At 42.0% G+C, this 23,861-nt stretch overlaps 1 protein-coding gene across 4 annotated transcripts in view; it reads left to right on the top strand.

Annotated features, from left to right (window-relative positions):
• The window catches only part of ADGRV1 (adhesion G protein-coupled receptor V1), a 627,077-nt gene that overhangs the window by 176,701 nt on the left and 426,515 nt on the right, over positions 1 to 23,861 (top strand). For all 4 annotated transcript variants that reach the window (XR_012320105.1, XM_073678624.1, XM_073678616.1 and 1 more), the window contains 8 exons: positions 1,301 to 1,381; positions 3,118 to 3,257; positions 4,927 to 5,536; positions 7,671 to 7,886; positions 9,761 to 9,976; positions 17,525 to 17,769; positions 17,996 to 18,177; positions 18,661 to 19,472. Coding sequence is in view for 3 of the 4 variants with exons in the window: in XM_073678624.1 (XP_073534725.1) it covers positions 1,301 to 1,381; positions 3,118 to 3,257; positions 4,927 to 5,536; positions 7,671 to 7,886; positions 9,761 to 9,976; positions 17,525 to 17,769; positions 17,996 to 18,177; positions 18,661 to 19,472 (2,502 nt within the window). In the remaining variant the exon portion in view is untranslated. The remainder of the gene's footprint in view (positions 1 to 1,300; positions 1,382 to 3,117; positions 3,258 to 4,926; positions 5,537 to 7,670; positions 7,887 to 9,760; positions 9,977 to 17,524; positions 17,770 to 17,995; positions 18,178 to 18,660; positions 19,473 to 23,861) is intronic.

The raw sequence follows: 23,861 nt of genomic DNA, 5'->3' as shown, positions 1-23,861 counted from the left end.
GGGCAGATCTCAGGGATCCCGTCCGTTGGCCACGGAATACTGATGTGGCCGCTGGACAAGGGTCCTGTGAGTTCATTTGCTCATGTTTATTAATTACATTTTTACAATTGTGGGCATTTTGTTTGTGCATGGCAAGGTTCTCGCTTAGGTTTTTTACTAAAGCAAGCAATATTTAAAAGTTATTTCCATTTTCCTTTTTTTATTTTCTCAATGCATATAGAATGAAATATGAAGCAACTTTGCAATCTTAATTGAGAATTTCATACCATTTTCTTTGTTATACCTCTCAAGCAGAATGTGTGTCTCCATGGTAACAGACAACAAACTTTGTGTAGTCTGATATTGGTCTGAGATTTTAGTAATACAGTATACAGAACTTATTTAGCTTTTGTTATCATGGAGCCTCATAGTCTTCATAGTAGCTATAGAAACCAAGTGATTGGAAAATTAAGACACATAGCAAAGTTGTTGTTTTTGGCTATTTCGATCAGTCCAAAAGTCAAGGAATGTTTATTGTGATTGGTGGTGGTCCCCGTAGATGGAACCCAAGTGATCATACGTTTACCACCTATACCCAGTATAGCTGAAACATTTTGTAAGATAATTCTACAGTAACCTTACGCTTACGCTACTGTTGAAACCTGTCATTTAAACAGTAATATATATATATATATATATTTTTTTTATATCATTTTGTCCGGCATCGAAAGGTATAAAATATTGAAATCACGTTATTAGGGGATTTGTATTCACTCCTATAAAAAATTGCATGTAACTGGCTTCCAGACTCCTGCTTTTCCCAAGTTGGTTCACCTGCCTTTAGCTGCATTTATATCAATATGTACTCATTCGGAGTACAGATGATGGCAGTGAAACACTCAGCTCAGCACAGGTGTCTCACTAAGGCTGGTGATAAGCTGCTGCAGGAGATCGTATGATAAGGACAACACTCAGAAGAGGAGAAAGGTTGACCCATCACTGCCATCATCTGTACTCTAAATGAGTATGTTCTGATATCATTGCAGCTGATGGCAGGGGAATAGACTGGGGAAAAGCCATGGTTTGGAAGCCATTTGCATTTTTTTACAGGAATGAAGACAAATCCACTAAAAAAAGGGATTTTCAATGTTTCATAACTTTACATGATGGGCAAAATTGTTAAAAAAATGAAAGTTTAGTTATTCTTTATTGTAAACCTTCTTCCTTTGCTCTACTTGGCAGTAATTGTGCTATCAGTCTCCTGTCTATCTCTTATATGTGTATATATGTATACGTGTCTTCTGTGTGTCTCTTCCTGAAGTGGCTGAACTCTTTAGGGACGATGCGTTTGCTAGTGGTGATGGTGACAATGAACTGTTCCTTCCAGCCTTCCACCAGAGGGGTAAGCACTTCTCTCTCACTCTTTTCTCTCTATGTAATTTCATGGCATAACTTTATCTATAAGTTGACATAATTAACCCTGAGTGTACATTAGTAAACCTCACATCACTTACAAATTAGCTTTCATGGACAGTTTTTCTCCTTTGTTTTTTTATCTCACTTTGGATCACAGTTCGGGTTCTTCCTATTTTTATGGCTGCTTAGAGGAAGTTATGTAATCATATGGCTAATCATCTTGTAGCGATCAGCATTGCTTGGACTGTATAGACCTTAGTGATTAACAGCAAATCCTATCCTAGTATGTATATTTTAAACAGTGATATCTATTCATACAATTGCAGTGTCAGTTTTGGAGAAACAAGTGGTATTGCCTCTATCATCAGTGATCCTCTTAACAGAGGCCTCCAGAAATAAAGAAAGCTCATATTATGAGAAATAACTCCAAATTTTGGTTGATCTTAAAGGATTATTCCCATCTTTAGAAGTTATGAACTGCGAGTCCAATTGCTGGTATCCCAGCTTATCCAAAGAACATGGCATTGAATTGTCCTATCTGAATGGTGGGGCGCTGGCCACACCACGGCTCCATTCATTGATTAAGGGACTGCCAGAAAAAGCTTAGCGCTGTACTCGGCTGTAACTCCAGCATCCCGGCATGCTTCCCCTTCCTCCCCTCGGCAGAGACGCCGACAAGCTCACCACCACGGCCTCTTGGCGGCTTCTCTTGCTGCTGCAGCTCCTAGGTGCACAGGTCTCCTGACAACGTGCTTATGGCACGTGCGCTACCCGCTTCTTAGTGGGGCAGCTTGTGTATTCTGGAAATGTTCCCAGCCTATAGCAACTTTAGTATAGTATTTTGTAGCCTACTAGTTCATTGTTAGGTCCCTTTTTCTTTACCCTTCCTGTCACCCTGTACCAAAGTCAGTCCTTTGTACCTAATCCTGAATGGGTTCTATGACCCTGCACCTGAGACTATCCCATGCTCCTGAATCCGTCCTGCTAACTTGTACCCAAACCCATACAGCCTATACCCAGACCTGATCTTGAACCCATCCTGTCAAAACCTGCACCAGTACCAGAACCCAGTCCTTCAGAACAACACCAGTGTCCATAATTCAGATCCTGTCCTGCCTGCTACTCTGAGTCCGTACCTGCATTCCTGACCCTTGGGGTCAGCTCTTGCAGTACCGGGGACTGCCCTGGACTAGTACCTGGTGGCTACCTGCAGATCAAGCCTAACCTCACCATCAGAGGCTCTAGTGAAGACCAAGTAGCCACTTAGTCACACCCCTCCATGATAAGCCTGGCCTGGCACAGTGGGTCCACACCCGCCAGCGTGACATTGGCTATCTCTAGCAGACCTATAGGGAATAAATGGAGCAGTGGTGCTCATCTCCGGCCACCTTTTGTCTCAGATGGAGCCTTTCTAGAGCCCCGTTTTTGGGATCAGTAAGGGAGCTAGCAGTGTTCGGACCCCCTAGATCAACAATTATCACTTATTCCATGGACAAGTGAGGCTTTTGGTGACATTTATTTAGCTATTGTAATCATACATCAAATTGTAATTTTATCATCGAGTTGTAAATGTTTTTTTAAATACTCATTTTACTTATTTTTTTCTAAAGTGAAGAAACTACGTAGTACATTTTTTAATCATATTACTAGTTTTATAACTTAGTTAGAAGATTCATTTTTGCTGTACTGTACTCACTGTTTTGTTGGTTGTCACTTGAACAGCTAGTCTGGGTATTGCCTCCCACATAATTGTGACCATTGAAGACTCTGATGATGCCCATGGTGTCTTTGAATTCAGACGTGATTCGTTGTTCCTGAACACAACTGAACCCGAATCTGGATACAACGCTGTTTCATTTCAGGCAAGTTCAGACTGTTCAGTCCTACGTGAATTATATAACTAAAATCATTGATCGCCTATCCACAGAATAAGTGTTTCATTGCTGAGGGCCACATCTTGTCAAACCACACAGTATCCCGAGGCCGCCCCACCACTCTATTCAATGTCTATGGGACTGAAAGATATAACCGACTACTCCGCTTGGCTATTTCCGTCAGTCATATGGTAATTAAATATTCCAAGAGGGGAGGAATGGGAGGCTCGAAACCCCTTCTAGTAATTGATGGTGCATCCCGCCGCTATGGCGTGGTCCCCAGGATTAGACATTTATTTCCTATTCTGTGGATAGGTGGTAATCATGTTTTAGCTTTTTGATGGTTTTATCCCTTAACTTTGTTCTATTTGATGCTTTTTTCAATGTCAATGTTACAAGTAACATTTCAAATGGCATCAAAAGCTATAAATCTGTCTCTAAAATGTCATTTACATTTCATCCTGTGGAGGGTGATACAGAGGTACAGTCACTTATTAAAGGGTTTGCCCACTAGTTGGACAATCCCTTTCGGGGGTACTCTATTCCCCAGTGTAAAATAAAAATAACAGATTTTCACCTCCTGGATTGGCACCTCTACACCATGTCAGACACATGCCTCATAACTGTATTTTAATGCATTTCGAGTACAGTTTGCTGAATTTTAACATATTGTTGAGTCTCACAATTCAATTACTTAACCCATTACTGACATATGATGTACTTGTACATCATATGTCAAGTCCCTGTCAGCTGTTCCCGGTGCCGGCGGTGGCCAGATGTGATCAGTTGCGGAGCTGCACAGCTCTGTCAATTGTATAGTGGCCGCGGCCAGGTACTGCACACATTCATCCCTATTCAAATGAAAAGGGGTGGATATGCAGTACCTTGTTGTGGCCACTATAAAGTTCATGGAGCTGTGCTTTTCCACTCAACAGCTGAACACATCTGGATGCCGTCGGCATCAAGAACAGTTGATTGACAGGGGTGCCAGATATCCTAAGGATAGGCCATCAATATAAAAGGAGCAAACAACCCCTTTAAACAGCTTTTAAATAGACTTAACCAAACATGTTCTAAAATTTTGTCTGTGAGACTTATATCTACCTGAGTGCTTTGCAAGCATTTAACAAATCTGTCAGAAAAGAACTGAGGTTATTCATTCTGGATATTTATCTGGCGGTTGTGAATTTACATTTCATAACAATGTCCCTCTCTTCTCCTTGCCTACCTTCTCTCAGTATTGAAGATGGCAGCAAGGAAGTGGGGGTGTTTATGCACATATCTCAACAGTATGGGCAGGGAAGAAAGCATGTGTAGTCTCAGTGAGTGCAGAGAAAACAGGCTACAGATAAGGAAATAAGTGCAGGATAGAAGCTGTGCTCATATATGGAGATAACAGTACTCTGGATACATACAGACCTCACATCCAGGCTATGTTACTGGAGAGAAAGTTCCACAAGAGAAAAATATGAAACTTGGAGCAAACTGCATATCATAGGGCCTGAAAATAAATGAAGGAATGAAGGTTGCAGACTGAAACTTATTACAATTTTATTAACTAAAGGTAACCACTAACATATGTGAAAATATATTTTTACATTTCTACTGTGTCAGTAGCCTTTAAAGACAACTCATTTTAACTATCTTACTTTTATAGGTTTTACGTCATCACGGCGCCTTGTCATTAGTGCTTTTGTTCTGGAAAATAGATTATGACCCATATGGAGATTTGGCTTTTAAATCTGGCAATGTAACTTTTCAAATTGGACAATTGGATGCAAATATAAATGTATTGGTGTCTCCTGATGATGTACCAGAATTGGATAAAGATTTTTCCATTATAATCACTCACGTTTCCAGTGGAAGACTGGGGAATTTTACCAATGCCTCACTTACCATTTTTGCTAATGATGACCCATACGGTCTTTTTATATTTTCTGAACTTAATCGACCCATAAAAGTTGAGGAAAAAAATCAAAATATTTCTCTAACAATTAAACGATTAAGTGGACTGATGGGATCGGTCATGGTTACCTATCAAACTATGATGGACTCTGAAACACTTTCATTTTTCCCTACAAATATTGCAAGAGCCACTCGATGGAAAGACTACTGGCCCATCTCTGGGAGCGTCCTCTTCACAGCAAATATTAGTGAAGTCAACATCTTTCTTCCCATATTAAATGACAATGATCCGGAGAGATCTGAGTCCCTTTTTGTTGAATTATTCAATGTTACATTGGTAGAAAAAGCCCAAAGTCATCCTGGTAAGCTATATTTTATTTTCTGTTTTATATCTTTGGATATGCTGTATATTTTGACTTTTTCTTTAGATAGTACGGCATGTGCTCACAAGCCAAACTATTGTCATGGCTAGAAAAGTTAAAATATTTTGAATTCAAATAGTTATATATAAAGGGATATATCATGACAGGATTGAATGGGATTGATGCTGATGTTGTGGATAAATCAATTGCAGTTATACTAAAAAAATACAAACAAAAAAAATTCAGTGCGGATGTTTTGGTTTGTATGCTATAAGCAATGTAGTCACAGTCAATTTCACTTTTTTTGCTCTAAAATTCTGCATGTTACTGACCAGTATAGGATAAGTTGTCATAATGACGACCTCTTCAGTGCTCTGCAGCTATCAGCTAGAGTTGCACCTTTCAAACCTCCTGGTCCAAGTGAAGGAAGATAGTAACATAAAGGATAGGGTGAATGCAAGGGGCAGTCTGTGAAAGGCATCGACAACCAAAAATAGTGTTAGTGCATACTCTCTGGAAAGACTGGAATGTTCCCGGAAAAAAAGAGGAGACCTCACTGACTCCCTAAGTAGTTGGCAAGCCTCCTAGGTGCCGTACCAGCCTTTACAAGGTACACATCATTGTGATACTGAGACACTTCATCAGACTCAGCTCCTGCATCTAGACTCGTATTCAAGTGGAGGAACTGAGTATGTCCTGCCCAAAAGGGGATTTATTTTCAGAAATACTCAGCAGCTCATATGCGTGCCTTTATCCATAGCCTCCTGAGTTAGAATTTAGAAAATCTGGCAAATGTGTATCATAGCAGTTGTCTTTGTAGCAAATATTCATGTAGAGCCCACTGTCATACAGCAGTTTTGTTATTTCATGTGGTGTTCATATTGATAACCTTTAATGTTGAGAGAATTTTGGAAACTTGCATTTGAGAAACCAGCAGGCTTGGTGTGATAGCGGTCCATTTTACTAATAGTAATTAGTAGTGATGAGCGAGTATGTTCTGTTACCCCTTTCGAAGAGCATGCTCGGGTGCTGGCCGAGTATCTTCGGCGTTATCAGGTGTTATGTTTTAGTCACTCCGTGTGCATGATTTGCGACTGTTTGACAGCTTTAATAGATGTGAGGAATGCCTGAGAAACAGGCATTACTCACATGTATTAAAGCTGTCAAACAGTCGCAAATCATGAGCACGGAGTGACTCAAACATAACACCTGATAACGCCGAAGATACACGGAAAACACCTGAGCATGCTCATAAATCTCGAGTAACGAGCATGCTCGCTCATCATTGGTAATTAGCCTAGAATTTGCTGAGAGTTGCACTTTAAAGGGAACCTGTCACCAGGTTTGACAAATATGAGATAAGGCCACCTCCTTTCAGCCCTCATACACCGCATTCTGTAAAGCTGTATATATGCCCCCAACCCCATGTACAAGACAAGAAAAACAACTTTTATTATACTCACTTTTGGGGCGGTTGGGTCCGATGGGCGTCGCTGTCCTGATCCGGTGCCTCCTCTCTTCTTTCGATGCCGTCCTCCTTCTGTGCTTGGTGTGGGTGATGCGTCCCTATGTCATCCACACAGGGTCCCCGACAATATGCTTCTGCACAGGCGTACTTCACTGCAGTGCGCATATGCCGGGAAAGGTTAAAGAGCTCTGGCACATGCGCACTGCAGTACTTTACTGTGCTCTAATCAGGGCAGAGAAGTACGCAATGCCAGGGACCTTGTGTGGATGACATAGGGACACGTCATCCACACCAAGCACAAAAGGAGGACAGCATCGAAAGAAGAAGGGAGGCGCCAGACCAGGACGGAGGACACCCATCGGACCGGACCGCCCCGTAGGTGAGTATAATAAAAGATCTTTTTCTTGTCTTGCAGGTGGGATCGGGGGCTTATATATAGCATTATAGAATGCTGTATATCAGGGCTTAAAGGTGGTGGCCTTATCTCATATGGGTAAAACCTGGTGACAGGTTCACTTTAAACAAGATAGACTTATTTGATATCAAATTTGATGTAGAATTAAGAGATAAGTGTTTCCCAAAGTTGCTAATTGTGCTTTTTTATGAGATGACTGATACCATAAGCATTTTATAACTGTGTTTTTTCTTGCTCACTCTTTTCTTCAGTTTCTAATTCTCCACGGCTTGGATCTAGGGCTGATACAGTGGCTCATATCATTATAAATGCCAGTGATGATGCGTTTGGTGTTCTTCAGCTGTCTACCACCTCTGTACGCATAGCAGAAAGTTATGTCGGGCCAATAATTAATGTCACTAGAACTGGCGGGATGTTTGCTGATGTCTCAGTAAAATTTAAAGCAGTGCCAATAACAGCTACAGCCGGTACGTCCTGCCTGATTCAGTTCTTATAAGACTTTTTTATTCACTTTAATGTCATTATAGGGGCTATCTGCAATCCACAAATATTTTCAATACTCAGTGTCTTTGAATATTTAGATGAAGCCGGATGATCAAAAAAAGTTGCTCCTAATCATCACTAATGCTTTAGGTTGATTCTCAAAACTCCAAACAACAGGTATGGATGTATTAGTGGCCAGCTGTGCCGGAACACTAAGTTACTAGATACATTATTTCACAGCACGTCCATTCTCATTCTCTTTGAATGAGTGTAGCGCTGTGCAAATTGTGTAGGTGTGCGCTACGCTATTGTCACAGTGCTGCATTACATCTGCCATAGCAGCTACTACATCTATACAGTAACATTCCTATGATTAATGACTAAGGAGAGTTTGAAAAGTGGAAGCCAGCCATAGTTGTCATTCGTTCTTTTATCCATACTTTATTTCCATCTCATTAAAAAATTATTACCTTTTTACTTTTTTTCTACTCTGATTTCAACTTTTCTTCTTACAATTAGGGATGAATGAACCAGTCGAAGCTCAGGTTCGTCGGGTTCGGCTGAACTTGAGTGCAAAGTTCGGTTCGGGTACCAAAACTTGACACTAGAACCAAACTCCATATAAGTCAATGGGGATCTGAACTTTGGTGCTGTAAAATGGTCCCAGTAAGGGCTAGGGGGCTGAAAAGGAAGCAAAATGGGGGTAAGAGCAGGACAATTGCCCTGGAAACAAATGTGGATAAGAAAATGACTTAAAATAACATATAATAAAAAAATAGGGGGACCCCACTTCATTTTTTAGGGTCCCCCCATTTGTAATAACCAGCAAAGGCAAAGCAGACAGCTGTGGTCTGATATTAAAAGGCTGGGAAAGTCTATGGATATTGGCCCCTTCCCAACATAATAAGACCAGCTCAAAGCTGTCTGCTTTTCCTTGGCTGTTTATTAAAAATAGGGGAGACCGCATGTCGTTTTTTTTAAATTATTTATTTATTTTACACTATCAAGCCAGGTCACGTGGAGCGCCGGCCAATCACAGCCATGCCACTGCTTGGCATGGCTGTGATGGGGCCAGAAATGCCCACAGCCTTAAAGCTTGTTGATTGCGTGCATTGCAGCCTTTGAGCAAGCTTTATTAGGCTGCCGAACCCTGAACAGTAGCACGCACATACAGTAAGAAGTCGGTGTTCAGGTTTAACGTTCGGGTTCGTTCAACCCTACTTACAATAACAGTAGCTTTTTGTAATATATTGAGCATCCAAAATATGAATAAACAGCATTGTCTGGATACTATTGGTCCCTGATTTCTGTTCATCAGGGTACATGTTATAGGCTAGACTCTATGGTTAATTTTGATCATGCAGTGATCACAGTAAAACCATAAAATGTGCCTCTCTACAGGGAACAATATTGGGGGTCATTTTGCACAGTCGTTATAATACTGACCATGTTAAAATCAATTAATACTTGGGAAAAATTGAGCTTCTTTATTAGTGCAGCAATTGGTAGTTTACTGCTCTGCCTTGAATCCCCCCATACAGGCCATATATAGATGTACACATACAAAGTACAGTTCAAAACTTTCTTGTGTAGATAAAAAGTAGACCAGTGTAATGTCATGTTTGTTGCAGTCTCACATAATCTTGTCATAGCTATGTCCAATTTCACATGAAATAATTTTTGGGGTTAATTCTTATAGCTGTGTTCACACTAACAAATAACATAATTACTATTGTAAAAAAAAATCAAACTGCATATAAAGTACTCTGTTCACTATACTTTGAGCATTAGACTGTAATGTATGCTATGGGGATAGTTGTTTTATGTCTACAATATGTTATCTCATTGAATCTTTCAGGTGAAGATTACAGCGTAGCTTCGTCGGATGTAGTTTTGCTTGAAGGAGAAACCAGCAAAGCTGTGCCAATATATATAATCAATGACATCAATCCTGAAGTGGAAGAGTCATTCCGGGTCCTGCTGTTAAACCAGACGACTGGCGGAGCATTAGTAGGAGACATAATAGAAGCAGTCATAATTATTGAAGCATCGGACGATCCCTATGGCTCTTTTGGTAACAATAATACATCTTTCACTTTTTTTCAGGTTAAAGAGTAAATAAACTTTTATTTTTCTTTTTAAATATTTTTTTTCCAGCATAATAAGTTATGAAACTTTGCAAATGACTTCGTTAGGGGATTTGTCTTCATTCTTGTAAACAAAATTACATGAAAGTGTCTTATAAACCCCTGGTTTTCCCCAGTCTATTTTTTTTCCTTCATCTGCATTGATATTAGAAAGTATGGTACTCATTTGGAGTACAGATGATGGCAGTCAAAGGAGGTGATAAGCTGCAGCAGGAGATTGTTCTGATAAGCACAACCATGACCAACCAGATGATGACCATTTATTGTCATCATCTGTACTCCAAATGACCGTATACTGATATCAGTGCAGCTAAAGGCATAAAAATTGCAACTGTTTCCAATTTATGCCATTCCTTCCACTTTTAAGATCTATTTGCCATCCTCGCATGATTAGCTTTACAAATATAGTTTAAGGGTATGTGCACACGATGCAGAAATGAAGCAGAAAATTTCTGCATCATTTCTGCATCTCCCTGGCAGAAAAAACGCATGCAGATTGTGCATGCGTTTTTCCTGCAGAATACATGCGGATTCACATGCGTTTCCGCATGTGGATTGACAAGCGCTTTCCAGGCGATTTTAGCATCACCTGGAAAGTGCTTGACCACTAGGTCACACTATATAAATCCATGCAACCGGCATGGATTTATATAGTGTGACCCGAGAGAGTGGTAAAAATAAAAAATAAATGTATACTTTACCCTCCGATGGTCCGCGCTGTCCTGCTCAATCCGTTCTCCCTCGCCGGCAACTTTGAATTGAAAGACCTGCCGACGTCAGCGTCACGTGACCCGTCACATGACTCTGACGTCAGCGCAGGTCCTTCAACTCACTGCAAAGTGCCGGGAACCAAGCAGGAGCGGTGCGCGGGTCGACAGATGGTAAGTATATATATATATATTTTTTATTTTATTCTTTTTTTACAGCTTTTTTAATGGTACCTGGGTGTGGATGAGACTCTCCTCTCCTCCACACCCGGGTACCATCCGCACATTAGAAAGCGCCAATAGCGCAAGTACAAATGCTGTCTTGCGGAATTGGCGCATTCTAATGCAAGTCAATGGCGGCGAAAATGCCGCGTTTACGCAAAATTAATTGACATGCTGCGGATTTTTGAGCGCAGCGTTTACGCTGCGGAAAAATCCGCATCATGGGCACAGCACATGCGGATTTCAATTGGGGAACATTGCTGCCCTTCTACCATGCGTTTTTAATGCGTTTCCGCGGCGTTTACGCAACTGTAAAAACGCCGCGGAAACACATTAAAAACGCATCGTGTGAACTCAGCCTAAGGTACCATTAAAAAAGCTGTAAAAAAAGAATAAAATAAAAAATAAATGTATACTTACCTTCTGTCGGCCCGCGCAGCGCTCCTGCTTGGCTCCCGGCACTTTGCAGTGAGTTGAAGGACCTGCGCTGACGTCCGAGTCATGTGACGGATCACGTGACGCTGACGTCGGCAGGTCTTTCAATTCAAAGTTGCCGGCGAGGGAGAACGGATTGAACAGGACAGCGCGGACCATCGGAGGGTAAAGTATACATTTATTTTTTATTTTTACCACTCTCTCGGGTCACACTATATAAATCCATGCCGGTTGCATGGATTTATATAGTGTGACCTAGTTGTCAAGCACTTTCCAGGTGATGCTAAAATCACTTGGAAAGCGCTTGTCAATCCACATGCGGAAAGTCATGTGGAAACGCATGTGAATCCGCATGTATTCCGCAGGAAAAACGCATGCACAATCTGCATGCGTTTTTTCTGCCAGGGAGATGCAGAAATGATGCAGAAATTTTCTGCTTCATTTCTGCATCGTGTGCACATACCCTCAACCATATTTATGAATTGTGTAACTCACTCGGCATAGCGGCATAGGGCTCTAGAGGGATGCTAGCATCAGGAAATAACCTATTGTTTCAAACAGTTTTTTCGTTACTTGTATATAAAAATATGTTGGCAATGTTTGGTTTGATTTTTTTTAAATCATGATCTTTACTAAAAAAAAAAAAAATAATCTTGCAATTTTCACACTGACCACTGGGTGAAAACTTTTTATAGCCGCATACTTCCTGACCTATCAGAAAGTTTTTAGCAAGTCTTCTTATTATCAGACACAGGATTACAATGACTGATAACACCTCTCTATACAGCTGATAGGATCCACCATTCACAATAGGTAATGTCACAGATTCCCCTGCTCTTTCCCCCTTCACACTAAAGGCCCCGTCACACTAAGCGATATCGCTAGCGAGATCGCTGCTGTGTCACGGTTTTGGTGACTCACCAGCGACCTCACCAGCGATGTCGCTATGTGTGACACTTTGCAGCGATCAGGCCCCTGCTGTGAGGTCGCTGATCGTTGCAAAGTGTCCTGGACCATTTTTTGGTCGTTGGCCTCCCGCTGGCCAGCACACATCGCTGTGTGTGACCAGCGGGACCAACGATCTGGCTGGTAACCATGGTAAACATCGGGTTACTAGGGGCACGCGCGCACTTAGTAACCCGCTGTTTACCATAGATACCACTCTGCTACTGTGAGCGGAGGCTCCAGCGCACGGTAGCAGAGTGGTATCCATGGTAAACAGCGGGTTACTAGGGGCACACGCGCACTTAGTAACCCGATGTTTACCATAGTTACCAGCCTGCTCCTGCTTCAGCAGGCTGGTAACGGGAGCAGGACATCGTGGAACGATTCTTTCCACGATATCGTTGCTCCCCTGATCGCTGGTGAGCCTGCCTGTTTGACAGCTCACCAGCGATGTATTAGCGATGCAGCAACGATCCCTGACAGGTCGTATCGTTGTCGGGATCGCTGCTGCATCGCTTAGTGTGACGGGGCCTTTAGAAGATATTTCAATACAAAAGATAAGGTCCAGGTCAGACCATTGTGGCTATGGACATGTGTTATTTCCTGAAACAACAGGAAGTATGAGTCTAAGGCTATGTGCTCACGATGCAGAATTGATACATATTTTTCCTGAGCGTTTCTGCCTCTCCCTGGCAGAAAAAAAGCATGCAGATTTTACATGCTTTTTTTCTGCCCGGGAGAAGCGTTTTTTAAGCGTTTTTGCATGCATTTCTGCATGCGTTTTTTCACGCGTTTTTCCAATCAATTTTGAGCATCACTTGGAAAAGTGCTTGACAAGTTGGTCACACAATATACAGTGCCTTGTGAAAGTATTTGGCCCCCTTGAACTTTTCTACCTTTTGCCACATTTCTGGCTTCAAACATAAAGATTAGTGTTGAGCGAGTATGTTCTTTTCAGAGTATGCTCGGGCCGAGCTCCGAGTATTTACAGCTGCTCGGTGATATGGTTGAATGGCTCCCGTGTGCATGATTTGCAACTGTTTGACAGATTTATTACATGTGAGGAATGTGTAAGAAATAGACATTCCTCACATGTAATAAAGCTGTCAAACAGTTGCAAATCATGCACACGGGAGTGATTCAACCATATCACCGAGCAGCTATAAATACTCGGAGCTCAGCCCGAGCGTACTCGGCAAAAGGGTTAATAGAACATACTCGCTCAACACTAATAAAGATATAAAATTCAAATTTTTTTGGGAACAATCAACAACAAGTGGGACACAATCGTGAAGTGGAACGAAATTTATTGGATATTTTAAACTTTTTAAAAAAATTAAAAACTGAAAAGTGGGACGTGCAATATTATTCGGCCCCTTTACTTTCAGTGCAGCAAACTCACTCCAGAAGTTCAGTGAGGATCTCTGAAGGATCCAATGTTGTCCTAAATGACTGGTAATGATAAATAGAATCCACCTGTGTGTAATCAAGTCTCCGTATAAATGCACCTGCTCTGTGATAGTCTCAGGGTTCTGTTTCAAGTTCAGAGAGCATCATGAAGACCAAGGAACACACCAGGCAGGTCCAAGATACTGTTGTGGCAAAGTTTAAAGTCGTATTTGGATACAAAAAGATTTCCCAAGTTTTAAACATCTCAAGGAGAACTGTGCAAGCGATCTTATTGAAATGGAAGGAGTATCAGACCACTGCAAATCTACCAAGACCGCACCGTCCCTCTAAACTTTCATCTCGAAACAAGGAGAAGACTAATCAGAGATGCAGCCAAAAGACCCATGATCACTCTGGATGAACTGCAGAGATCTACAGCTGAGGTGAGAGAGTCTGTCCCAAGGACAACAATCAGTCGTACACTGCACAAATCTGGCCTTTATGGAAGAGTGGCAAGAAGAAAGCCATTTCTCAAAGATATCCATAAAAAGTCTTGTTTGAAGTTTGCCACAAGCCACCAGGGAGACACACCAAACATGTGGAATAAGGTGCTCTGGTCAGATGAAACCAAAATCAAACTTTTTGGCCACAATGCAAAACGATATGTTTGGCGTAAAAGCAACACAGCTCATCACCCTCAAAACACCATCCCCACTGTCAAACATGGTGATGGCAGCATCATGGTTTGGACCTGCTTTTCTGCAGCAGGGACAGGGTAGATGGTTAAAATTGATGGGAAGATGGACGGAGCCAAATACAGGACCATTCTGGAAGAAAACCTGTTGAAGTCTGCAAAAGACCTGAGACTGGGACGGAGATTTATCTTCCAATAAGACAATGATCCCAAACATAAAGCAAAGTCTGCAATGGATTGGTTAAAAAATAAATGTATCCAGGTGTTAGAATGGCCAAGTCAAAGTCCAGACCTGAATCCAATCAAGAATCTGTGGAAAGAGCCGAAAAGTGCTGTTCACAAACCCCCTCCATCCAACCTCATTGAGCTTGAGCTGTTTTGCAAGGAAGAATGGGCAAGAATTTCAGCCTCTCGATGTGCAAAACTGATAGAGACATACCCCAAGCCACTTGCAGCTGTAATCGCAGCAAAAGGTGGCGCTACAAAATATTAACTTAAGGGGGCTGAATAATATTGCACGCCCCACTTTTCACTTTTTAATTTTTAAAAAAAGTTTAAATTATCCAATAAATTTCGTTCCACTTCATGATTGTGTCCTACTTGTTGTTGATTCTTCCCAAAAAAATTAGAATTTTATATCTTTATGTTTGAAGCCAGAAATGTGGCAAAAGGTAGAAAAGTTCAAAGGGGCCAAATACTTTCACAAGGCACTGTAAATCCATGCAACCGGCATGGATTTATACTGTGTTACCAACTTATGCTGCTTTAAATGCAGAATGACTAGTAAAAAAAAAAAAAGAATTAAAATGTAAAAAATAAAAAAAACATTATACCGTACTTACCTCTCCAGTGGCATCCTCTGTCCTCGGCGTCCCGTGGTGTTCTGAAAGTACCTGCGTTGACGACATTTAGTCAGCTGACAGGTCACGCGACCGCCGATGCCAGCGGATGAGAGCTAAGTATAATGTTTTTTATACATTTTTTACGTTTTAATTCTTTTTTTACTAATGGTATCCGGGTCGGATGAGAGTCTCCTCTTCTCCAGACCCGGATACCATCCGCGCATTGAACCGCATAACATCCGCATGCATACATGTGGATGTTATGCGGTTCAATGCAAGTCAATGGCAGCGATTTCGCCGCGATTACGCACAAGAAATGGTTGTGCTGTGGATTTTTCCGAAACATGGCAGACAACTTAGCAAGCGTTCTTAATGTGTTTTCGCAGCTAGTGGCCAAAATTGAGGCAACACCTGCAGTTTTTCACCATCACCAATATTTAATGAAAGTTTTCACTGACATACTTACTTGAATACACGCCCTCTTCTGCGATATGTATTCTGTTTGTTTATAGTGACCTGGGTGTGATTTAAGACCGATATTGTGCCAGCAGTATTAGACAAGAGTGGTCACCTAAGAAAAGAGCCAAAGCTGTTACTTTAAGAGAAGAAGGGTACAGTTACCGGGAAATTGCAGCACGAATTGGAAAAGGGATCTCACCGGCCAGCGTTCTCAAAGTGTGTAAGCGGTTTCAAGAGACTGGTTCAATAAAGAATAAACCAGGTAGAGGAAGGAAGAAGGCTACAACTCCTCAGACTGATAGAAGAATTGTTAGAATCGCCCTAAATAACAGGAAATCAACTGCTGTTGTCATCAACAAGGAGCTTGTCAATACTGGAGTGACAGCATCCAATCAGACGGTTCGACGACGATTGGTAAACTCAGGGTTAAGAGCCAGAATACCACATAAAAAGCCATTTTTGAATGCCTCACAGCGTCAGAAACGTCTGCAGGGGCCAAAGAACATTCTAAATGGGCAATGGAGAAATGTTTTATGGAGCGATGAGACACGCATGTCCATCTTTGGCAGTGACGGTGTCTGCTATGTTCGACGACGACCTGGAGAGGATTGCTTGCCATAGTGTATAGTACCCACCATGAAGCCTCCTCTGAGTGTTATGGTATGGGGCTACGTGTCCAGAGATGCAGTTGTTAGGCTGAAGGTAATTGAAGGAACAGTTAATGCTAAAAAGTACATCAAGGAAGTCCTTCAGCCTAAGCTCATTCCTTTGGCACGTGATGTATTTGGTGAAGGGACACCGTTTATTTTTCAGCAAGATGGAGCCCCATGCCATACAGCTAAAAAATGTCTCTCTTGGTTCAAGGACAAAAATGTCCAGCTATTGAATTGGCCAGAACACAGCCCAGATCTCAATCCTATTGAAAATCTCTGGGCTCGGCTCAGAAGAGCGGTGTCAAAACAGCGGGCTTCAAACAAGCAGGAACTCATTGCTGCCATCATCAAATCATGGCTTCATATCATCACACCATCTGATTTACACAAACTGGTAGATAGCATGCCAAGTAGATGCCAGGCAGTTATCAAGGCCGAGGGCTGTCCAACTAAGTACTAACATTCTAGTGTTAGATATGAAAATAGGACAAATAAATGGCTTTTCTCCCACAGTCATCTGAGTGACAATAGTGTCCAATTTGTTGACAAATGAACAAATTTCCTGCTAATATTGTGTTATTTCTACTTAAAAACTTTACTGTGAAATCAAAAACATTCATGAAATTTGGATTTATATTGGTAAAATGCTAACAATTCATAAATCTTGAGGGTGTTGCCTCAATTATGGCCACTAATGTACTTGAATATTAGAGAAATGTCTTGGCCATTTGAAAATTGCCTCATGTACACCATATTTCATGATAATACTAGTTCTGTATTTGGAAAGGCCAAAATATGGAGCCAATATTGGTCAATGCAGCTATTTTTCTATTTTTTACCCAGGTATATCATATACACAGCATACCTCTACCTGTATTTGTAGCTTTTTTATATACAGTAGTTCAGTAGACCTTAAAAAAAATCTGGAATTATTTCTATTTCATGCACATTTTTGATGGTAATGAAAGAATACATTAGAAATATATGGACATTAAAAAATATTGCATTGGCCACACATTTGTGCAAGGCTGGTTTAGAAAATATTTTCTCCTTCTACGTATGAAAAAAATGAATTCCTGCATGTCCTACAACACACTTTCCTAACTGTGAATAACTATTCCCCTATTAGTTTTTCAGGTCACATCTGTCTCTGTAGATGAGCCTGACTTCAATACTGTTCCTGTAAATCTGCCAGTCATCAGGAATGCTGGCACGCTTGGCAATGTTGTTGTTCAGTGGGTAGCAAACATCAACGGAAAGCTTGCCACGGATGACCTTCGAGTGGCATCTGGTAATATTAGTTTTGCTGCTGGGCAAACTATTCGGACCCTGTTATTAGAAATAATGTCTGACAATATCCCTGAAATTGAAGAGGTGAGAAAATATATACATATATGCAGCACCAATAAAAAAAAATAATACAAATGATTAAATGAAAGAAAATAATTAAAAAAATAATAATAATTAATTGTAAAGTGTAAACTGACGTTATATTGTGAGATATTTTATAATGATCTGAAAGATGTTCCAAGAGAAAATCACTCTTGAAAAAAAAATGAATGTTAAATTATTACTATACCTACTTTTTCTATCCCACTAGGTAATTTTAATACAGCTCACTGCAGCCTCAAATGGAGGTACCATTGGGCAGGAAGGAGTAGCTAAAATCATTATTTCACCCAATGACAATCCCTACGGAACCATTTCATTTTATAAAACCATGTACAAGATTCAAGAACCATTGGAGAAAAGTTATTTTGCAAATATTACCATCAGGAGGAGGTCTGTTCAGGTTTTCTACTAATGACAAATGCTTGATGTGGCTAGGATATAAGAATTAGAGCTTGGCTTTCTCATTTGTACTCAGGGAACAACATGAAAAGTTTTTCTTCCTGGTCCTGTATGTTTGTGTCGGGGAAGAGTGGGAGAGATAAAACTGAAGGTGATATTGGGAAGAAAGATCATTTTTACACTGTGGGTGGGTTATACAGGAACTTTTCTTCCTGTTATCATCCTCCCTTACAAGTGAAGATATGTTTTAAGTTATCAAGTGTTTTTTCTTTTCTTTAATGTTCTCATGTTATTGGGCTTATGTAGGAATGCCTCCTTTTTTACGCAGATGACTTAATTGTATTTCTGTTTTGATTATTCTATTTTTGCAGTTCAATTTACTGCAATCTTTTCTAACCCATTCAGTGACAAGTATTGCTGTTTTATCTGGTATTTACTGTTTTTTAATATTTCTGAATTTCTTTTCCTCTTCAGTGGAGGACGATTTGGCCTTTTACAGTTACTATACAGTACCACTGAAATGGATGTGGTTGGTCTTGCAGTTGGAGAAGGACAGAACATGTTATTATACTATGAAACGCCATTGTCTGCAATCCCATTAGTATCATCAAGAACTGCTGTCAATATTTCTTTAGCCAGAAACCCACTTCAGGCCTGTGCCATTGCATGTCTTAAAAATCAAGTATGCTCATCTTTTTCTTTCAGCAATGTCTCCGGCAGTCTTCAATGTTTCTGGATTACAGCGCTATCGTATCAACTTGCAAACAGTACACAGTTCTGGACGTATAAGAAGAACAGTACCAGTGTGTCTGTGCTCTTTAGCTCACAAGCCACTGCCGGCAGTGATTACGAAACTGTTACGGGGCAGTGGTTCACAATGCCGGAGGGAGAAGAGTTTTCTAATATCACAGTTTCTATACTCACTGACAGTTTTCCGGAATTAGATGAGAGATTCATTGTCTCTCTGCTTGATGTCAGACTGCTAAACATTTCTGCCAGTTTACAGAATAAGCCAACAATTGGTCAGCCAAACACATCAGTGGTCGTGATCATGATGAATGGAGATGCTTTTGGGGTGTTTGTTATTTACATCCGAAGTCCAAATGCCACTGATGGAGGCCACCATGTGGAAGTGCAAGAGCAACCACAGACCATGGTCCAGCTGGTAATAGAGCGTCGAGAGGGCAGTCTAGGACAAGTCATAGTTGAATGGGGCATCGTTGGAGGAACGGCATCCAGAAATGAAGATTTCATAGCAGACGGAGAACTGTTGATTTTCGCTGAAGGTACCGTTCTCAGTTTTTATGTATGCTGCTTAAAGGGGTTGTCCAGTCCAAACCAATAAGTCTGCAGTCACACAGAGTGCGTGCGTGCGTGCACTGTAGGAATTCGTCAGTTTCAGACCCAGGAATGGAGGACATGTATGCGTTACACATACCGCCGTCTAGTGGCATGGCCTCGCTCCATGCAGTTGTATTGAGCTGACGTCGCGCCCCGTATAATGACGCAGTCGGCCAGTGGGGGTGGCCGACTAGTGGGCACAGCCTTGCTCTATATAATTGTACGGAGAGCGACGCCGCACCCACTGGCCAGGGGTATGTATAGCTCATAGATCTGGATCCAAAACTAGCGAATCCCTGCAGCAAAAAGTGCGTGCCCTGGGGGGATTCATAAGTCTGCAGTCACGCAGAGTTTGGACCAGACAACCCCTTTAAGCATGTCATTATCTGTTTTCAAGTACCATATTTAATGTGAACTTGTCACATTGGAGATGCAGTCCGAACTGCAGGCAGCATGTCATAGAGAAGGGGGAGCTGAGCAGTTTGATGCATACGTTTTGTGGGATTTCACTGTTTTAGTCATTAATATCTTTATTTATGGGATTGGTTTTTAAGAGGTTAATGATTGCTGGGGAAATCTTGTTGAAACAAAGGTGGAAATACAGTAGTCTGACTATTGTAAGTTGTGGAGGGCTTCCATAAAGTAGAGGTTAAAAGAAAGAATGTGATCGCCACTATTCCTAGTCATTAATGTGAATGAGGTCCATAACTAGAATTTATGGTATATGGTTTTATAAGAAATCAGTCAATTCCCCCGCACATTGATGACAGTTTTCTTAGCTTTCCTCTTGGCTCAATATAAGACATAAGTGGCAAGAGATCGGCAGCTTTTGAAATAAACATTGTATGGTACTCTCTTTCAAGTCGCCTATGCTAAATGTGTCAATGTGTAGCCACCTAGTGGCTGTGATGTGATTTGCAGCCTGTCAACTTTTTAATTTCTGTTTTTTGAGATCCTCCATCTCTCAAATCTTAATGTTTTTTGAGAGGCATTAACCCGATCCAAGAAAAAAAACTCCTATTTTTTCTCAGGAGTGGGAGCCAAAACCAGGAGTGGGTGATAAATGCAGAATTGGTGACTTGTTTCTATTATACCTTTTCTCTGATTGTTCCTCACCTGGTTTTTGCTCCCACTCCTGAGAAAAAATACTGACCAAATACTGATAGTGGGGCTGCGGCCTAAGAGTGAACATATCTGTGTTTTTAAAGGGGTTGTCCAACCTTGGCGAAATCTTTGGCAAGATCTGCAGCTTACTGAATCCGAAGGAGATGTAATGCACTCACGGCTAGGATTCAGCTCTGGCTGCCAGTTCTAGCGGTCATCACACAACCACAACTATGTGATTGTCATACTTGCGGTCACATGCCGACTACAGTCTCAGCCGCATCTCTCAATAGCACATTGCGAAACACGGCTGAAATTCTATTTTGCATGTGACCGCAAGTATACAAATCGCATAGTTGCTCTTGTGTGATGACCACTGGAACTGGCAAGTGGAGCCGAATCCTAATGGAGTGTGCATAACTCACTGTTAGGATTAAGCAATCTGTGGTGCTTGCTGAGGATTTCACCGGGATGGACAATCTCTTTAAGATGATATGACTAGTGTTGAGCGAGCATGCTCGACACTGCTCGGTACTCGCCCAAGCATCTCAGTACTCGGGATGTTCGGCGAGCACCGAGCATTTCCGGGTTACTCGGGTGGGAGCTCGGGTCTCCGCCCTGCACGTTTGGCGCTCTTTACAGAGCCAATGAACATGCAGGGATTGCCAGCCAGTCACTGTAATGCCGCAGCCATGTTGTTTGTGGGCATTACAGTGATTGGCTAGCCGCACAGCGTCACCTCGAGTATTTAAAACCGGGTGCTGCCACCTTGGACACAGTCGCTCTGGATCAGACAGTGTAGGGTCAGTGCTGCTGAGCTAGGGAGAGATTTATACTCCGAAATAGCTAGTGTAGGGTCTCTAAAGCCTGCCAAATCAAACAAACAGTCCTTCTCAGGACTAATATCCATCCCAGATATCAGGCAGGCAGGCAGGCTGTATAGGAGACGCAGTGTTTATACCAGCAAACGCTGCATTACAGTCCTGTGTGCTCCTGTTGGTCAAATTGCTAGACTTATCACCCCGGTCTCAGGGGCCAGGAAAATGTTTTTTTTTTTTCATCTAAATCCTTTTTTTTTTCCTCAGTCAGACTGTCCAAATACGCGTCTTATTAACCTTTTGGTCCCCCCCCCCCTTCCAAAAAAAAAAAATTGAGTGTGTCTGTGACTGTTCAGACACCAATATATCTGTTTAAAAGAGTCTGGTGTAGGCCAGAAAAATATAACTGTAGTTTTGCAGTTCCACGGGTGAAATCTCTGTATTATCCTGTTTTTGGCATTTTTTGCCGTAAAAGAAAAAACTGTAATAGTGTCTCCCTGATTGTTCAGACACCAATATATCTGTTTGAAAGATTCTGGTGTAGGCCAGAAAAATATAACTGTGGTTTTGCAGTTCCACGGGTCAAATCTCTGTATTATCCAGCTTTTGGTATTTTTTTCCGTAAAGAAAAACAGTAATAGTGTCTCCCTGATTGTTCAGACACAAATATATCTGTTTGAAAGATTCTGGTGTAGGCCAGAAAAATATAACTGTGGTTTTGCAGTTCCACGGTTCAAATCTCTGTATTATCCAGCTTTTGGTATTTTTTCTGTAAAGAAAAACAGTAATAGTGTCTCCCTGATTGTTCAGACACAAATATATCTGTTTGAAAGATTCTGGTGTAGGCCAGAAAAATATAACTGTAATTTTGCAGTTCCACGGGTCAAATCTCTGTATTATCCAGCTTTTGGTATTTTTTCCGTAAAGAAAAACAGTAATAGTGTCTCCCTGATTGTTCAGACACAAATATATCTGTTTGAAAGATTCTGGTGTAGGCCAGAGAAATAGAACTGTGGTTTTCCTCTTCCACGGTTCTAATCTCCTTTTTATTACCCTTTTGCCATTGATAGTGCGAGTGTAAGCTATTTTACTTAATTTACAATGGGCAAGGCGCGTGGCAAGGGACGTGGAACTGGACGTTCTGGTGATGGTGCGTGTAGAGGACGGGGCCGTGGCCAAGGTGAAAATGTGCCACAACCAACAGCCACATCTTCTCGCTCCCACTTCTTGACCAAATTACTAGGGAACCACACTACAACACCAGTATTGCGAACTGATCAGTGTGAACAGGTTATTAATTGGATAGCAGATAATACTTCCAGTTACCTGGGCACCACCACCTCCGGTCTGTCTTCCACACGGTCAGGTTTTAGTAGCCATGAGTCTCGACCGCATACTCCTCCTCACCCTGATGCTCCTTCCTCCCACCATGCCGAGTGTCGTCAGACAGCAACTGATCCCACACTTGGACACTCTGAAGAGCTGTTCACTGGTCCATTTCCATATTTGTGCCCATCGCCTGCTCCGCTTGAAGTGGTGGAAGAGGAGATCCCATGTAGCGATGCCCAAATATTTTAACAGTCACGGCCAGAGGAAGTCGACGCTGGCAATTTGTCACAAGAGGTGGATGACGAGACACAATTGCCACAAAGCGAGGAGGAGGATCGTGGCGCGCAAGTGGAAGAGGAGGAGGTGGTGGATGATATCTAGTAACTGACCCAACGTGGCAGGAGGACACGCAGAGCGAAGCCAGCATGACACAGGGGGAGGGAGGCAGAGTACCCCAACAGGCAGGAAGAAGCAGTGTGGTGGCCGCACACAGAAGGCGGGCAACAGTTCCCCGTAACACCAACACGAGGGATGATGCCAGTACAACCGGTAGGTCTGGAATTTTTTTAAAGACTCTGCTGATAACCCCAAAAAGGCCATTTGTACCACCTGCCATGCCAGCATCAGCAGGGGTGACAAAACAACCAGCCTGACCACCACCAGCATGATCAGGCACATGGCAGCAAAGCACCCGATTTTGTGGGGCGAACCCCATGGTCCACGACCAGTGTCAGCGGGTGTCACCACTGCTTCTTCCGCTGTTGTGCGTGTAATAGAACCCCCTGTTGTGCGTGCAAGGCAATCCCCTGTCCATACTGCATGCAAAGATGCCCCCTCCTCTCAGTCTTCACTTGTTATGGCAGTTTCTCAAGAAACAGCATCAACTTCCACGTCCAAGTCCCACCGCAGCGTTCAATTGTCCATATCCCAGACGTTTGAACGAAAGCGCAAATTCGCAGCCAACGCCCCACAGGCCACAGTCCTAAATTCGCACATTTCACGACTGCTGGCATTGGAAATGCTGCCTTTTAGGCTGTTGGAGACGGAATCCTTCCGCAACCTTATGGCGGTGACCGTCCCTCG

The sequence above is a fragment of the Phyllobates terribilis genome, unplaced genomic scaffold (genome assembly GCF_046119375.1).
Source record: "Phyllobates terribilis strain yellow unplaced genomic scaffold, ASM4611937v1 Scaffold_1__5_contigs__length_1240528914, whole genome shotgun sequence".
Lineage (NCBI taxonomy): Eukaryota > Metazoa > Chordata > Amphibia > Anura > Dendrobatidae > Phyllobates > Phyllobates terribilis.
The sequence above is the reverse complement of the archived record's forward strand: the minus strand, read 5'-3'. Positions and strand labels throughout refer to the sequence as shown.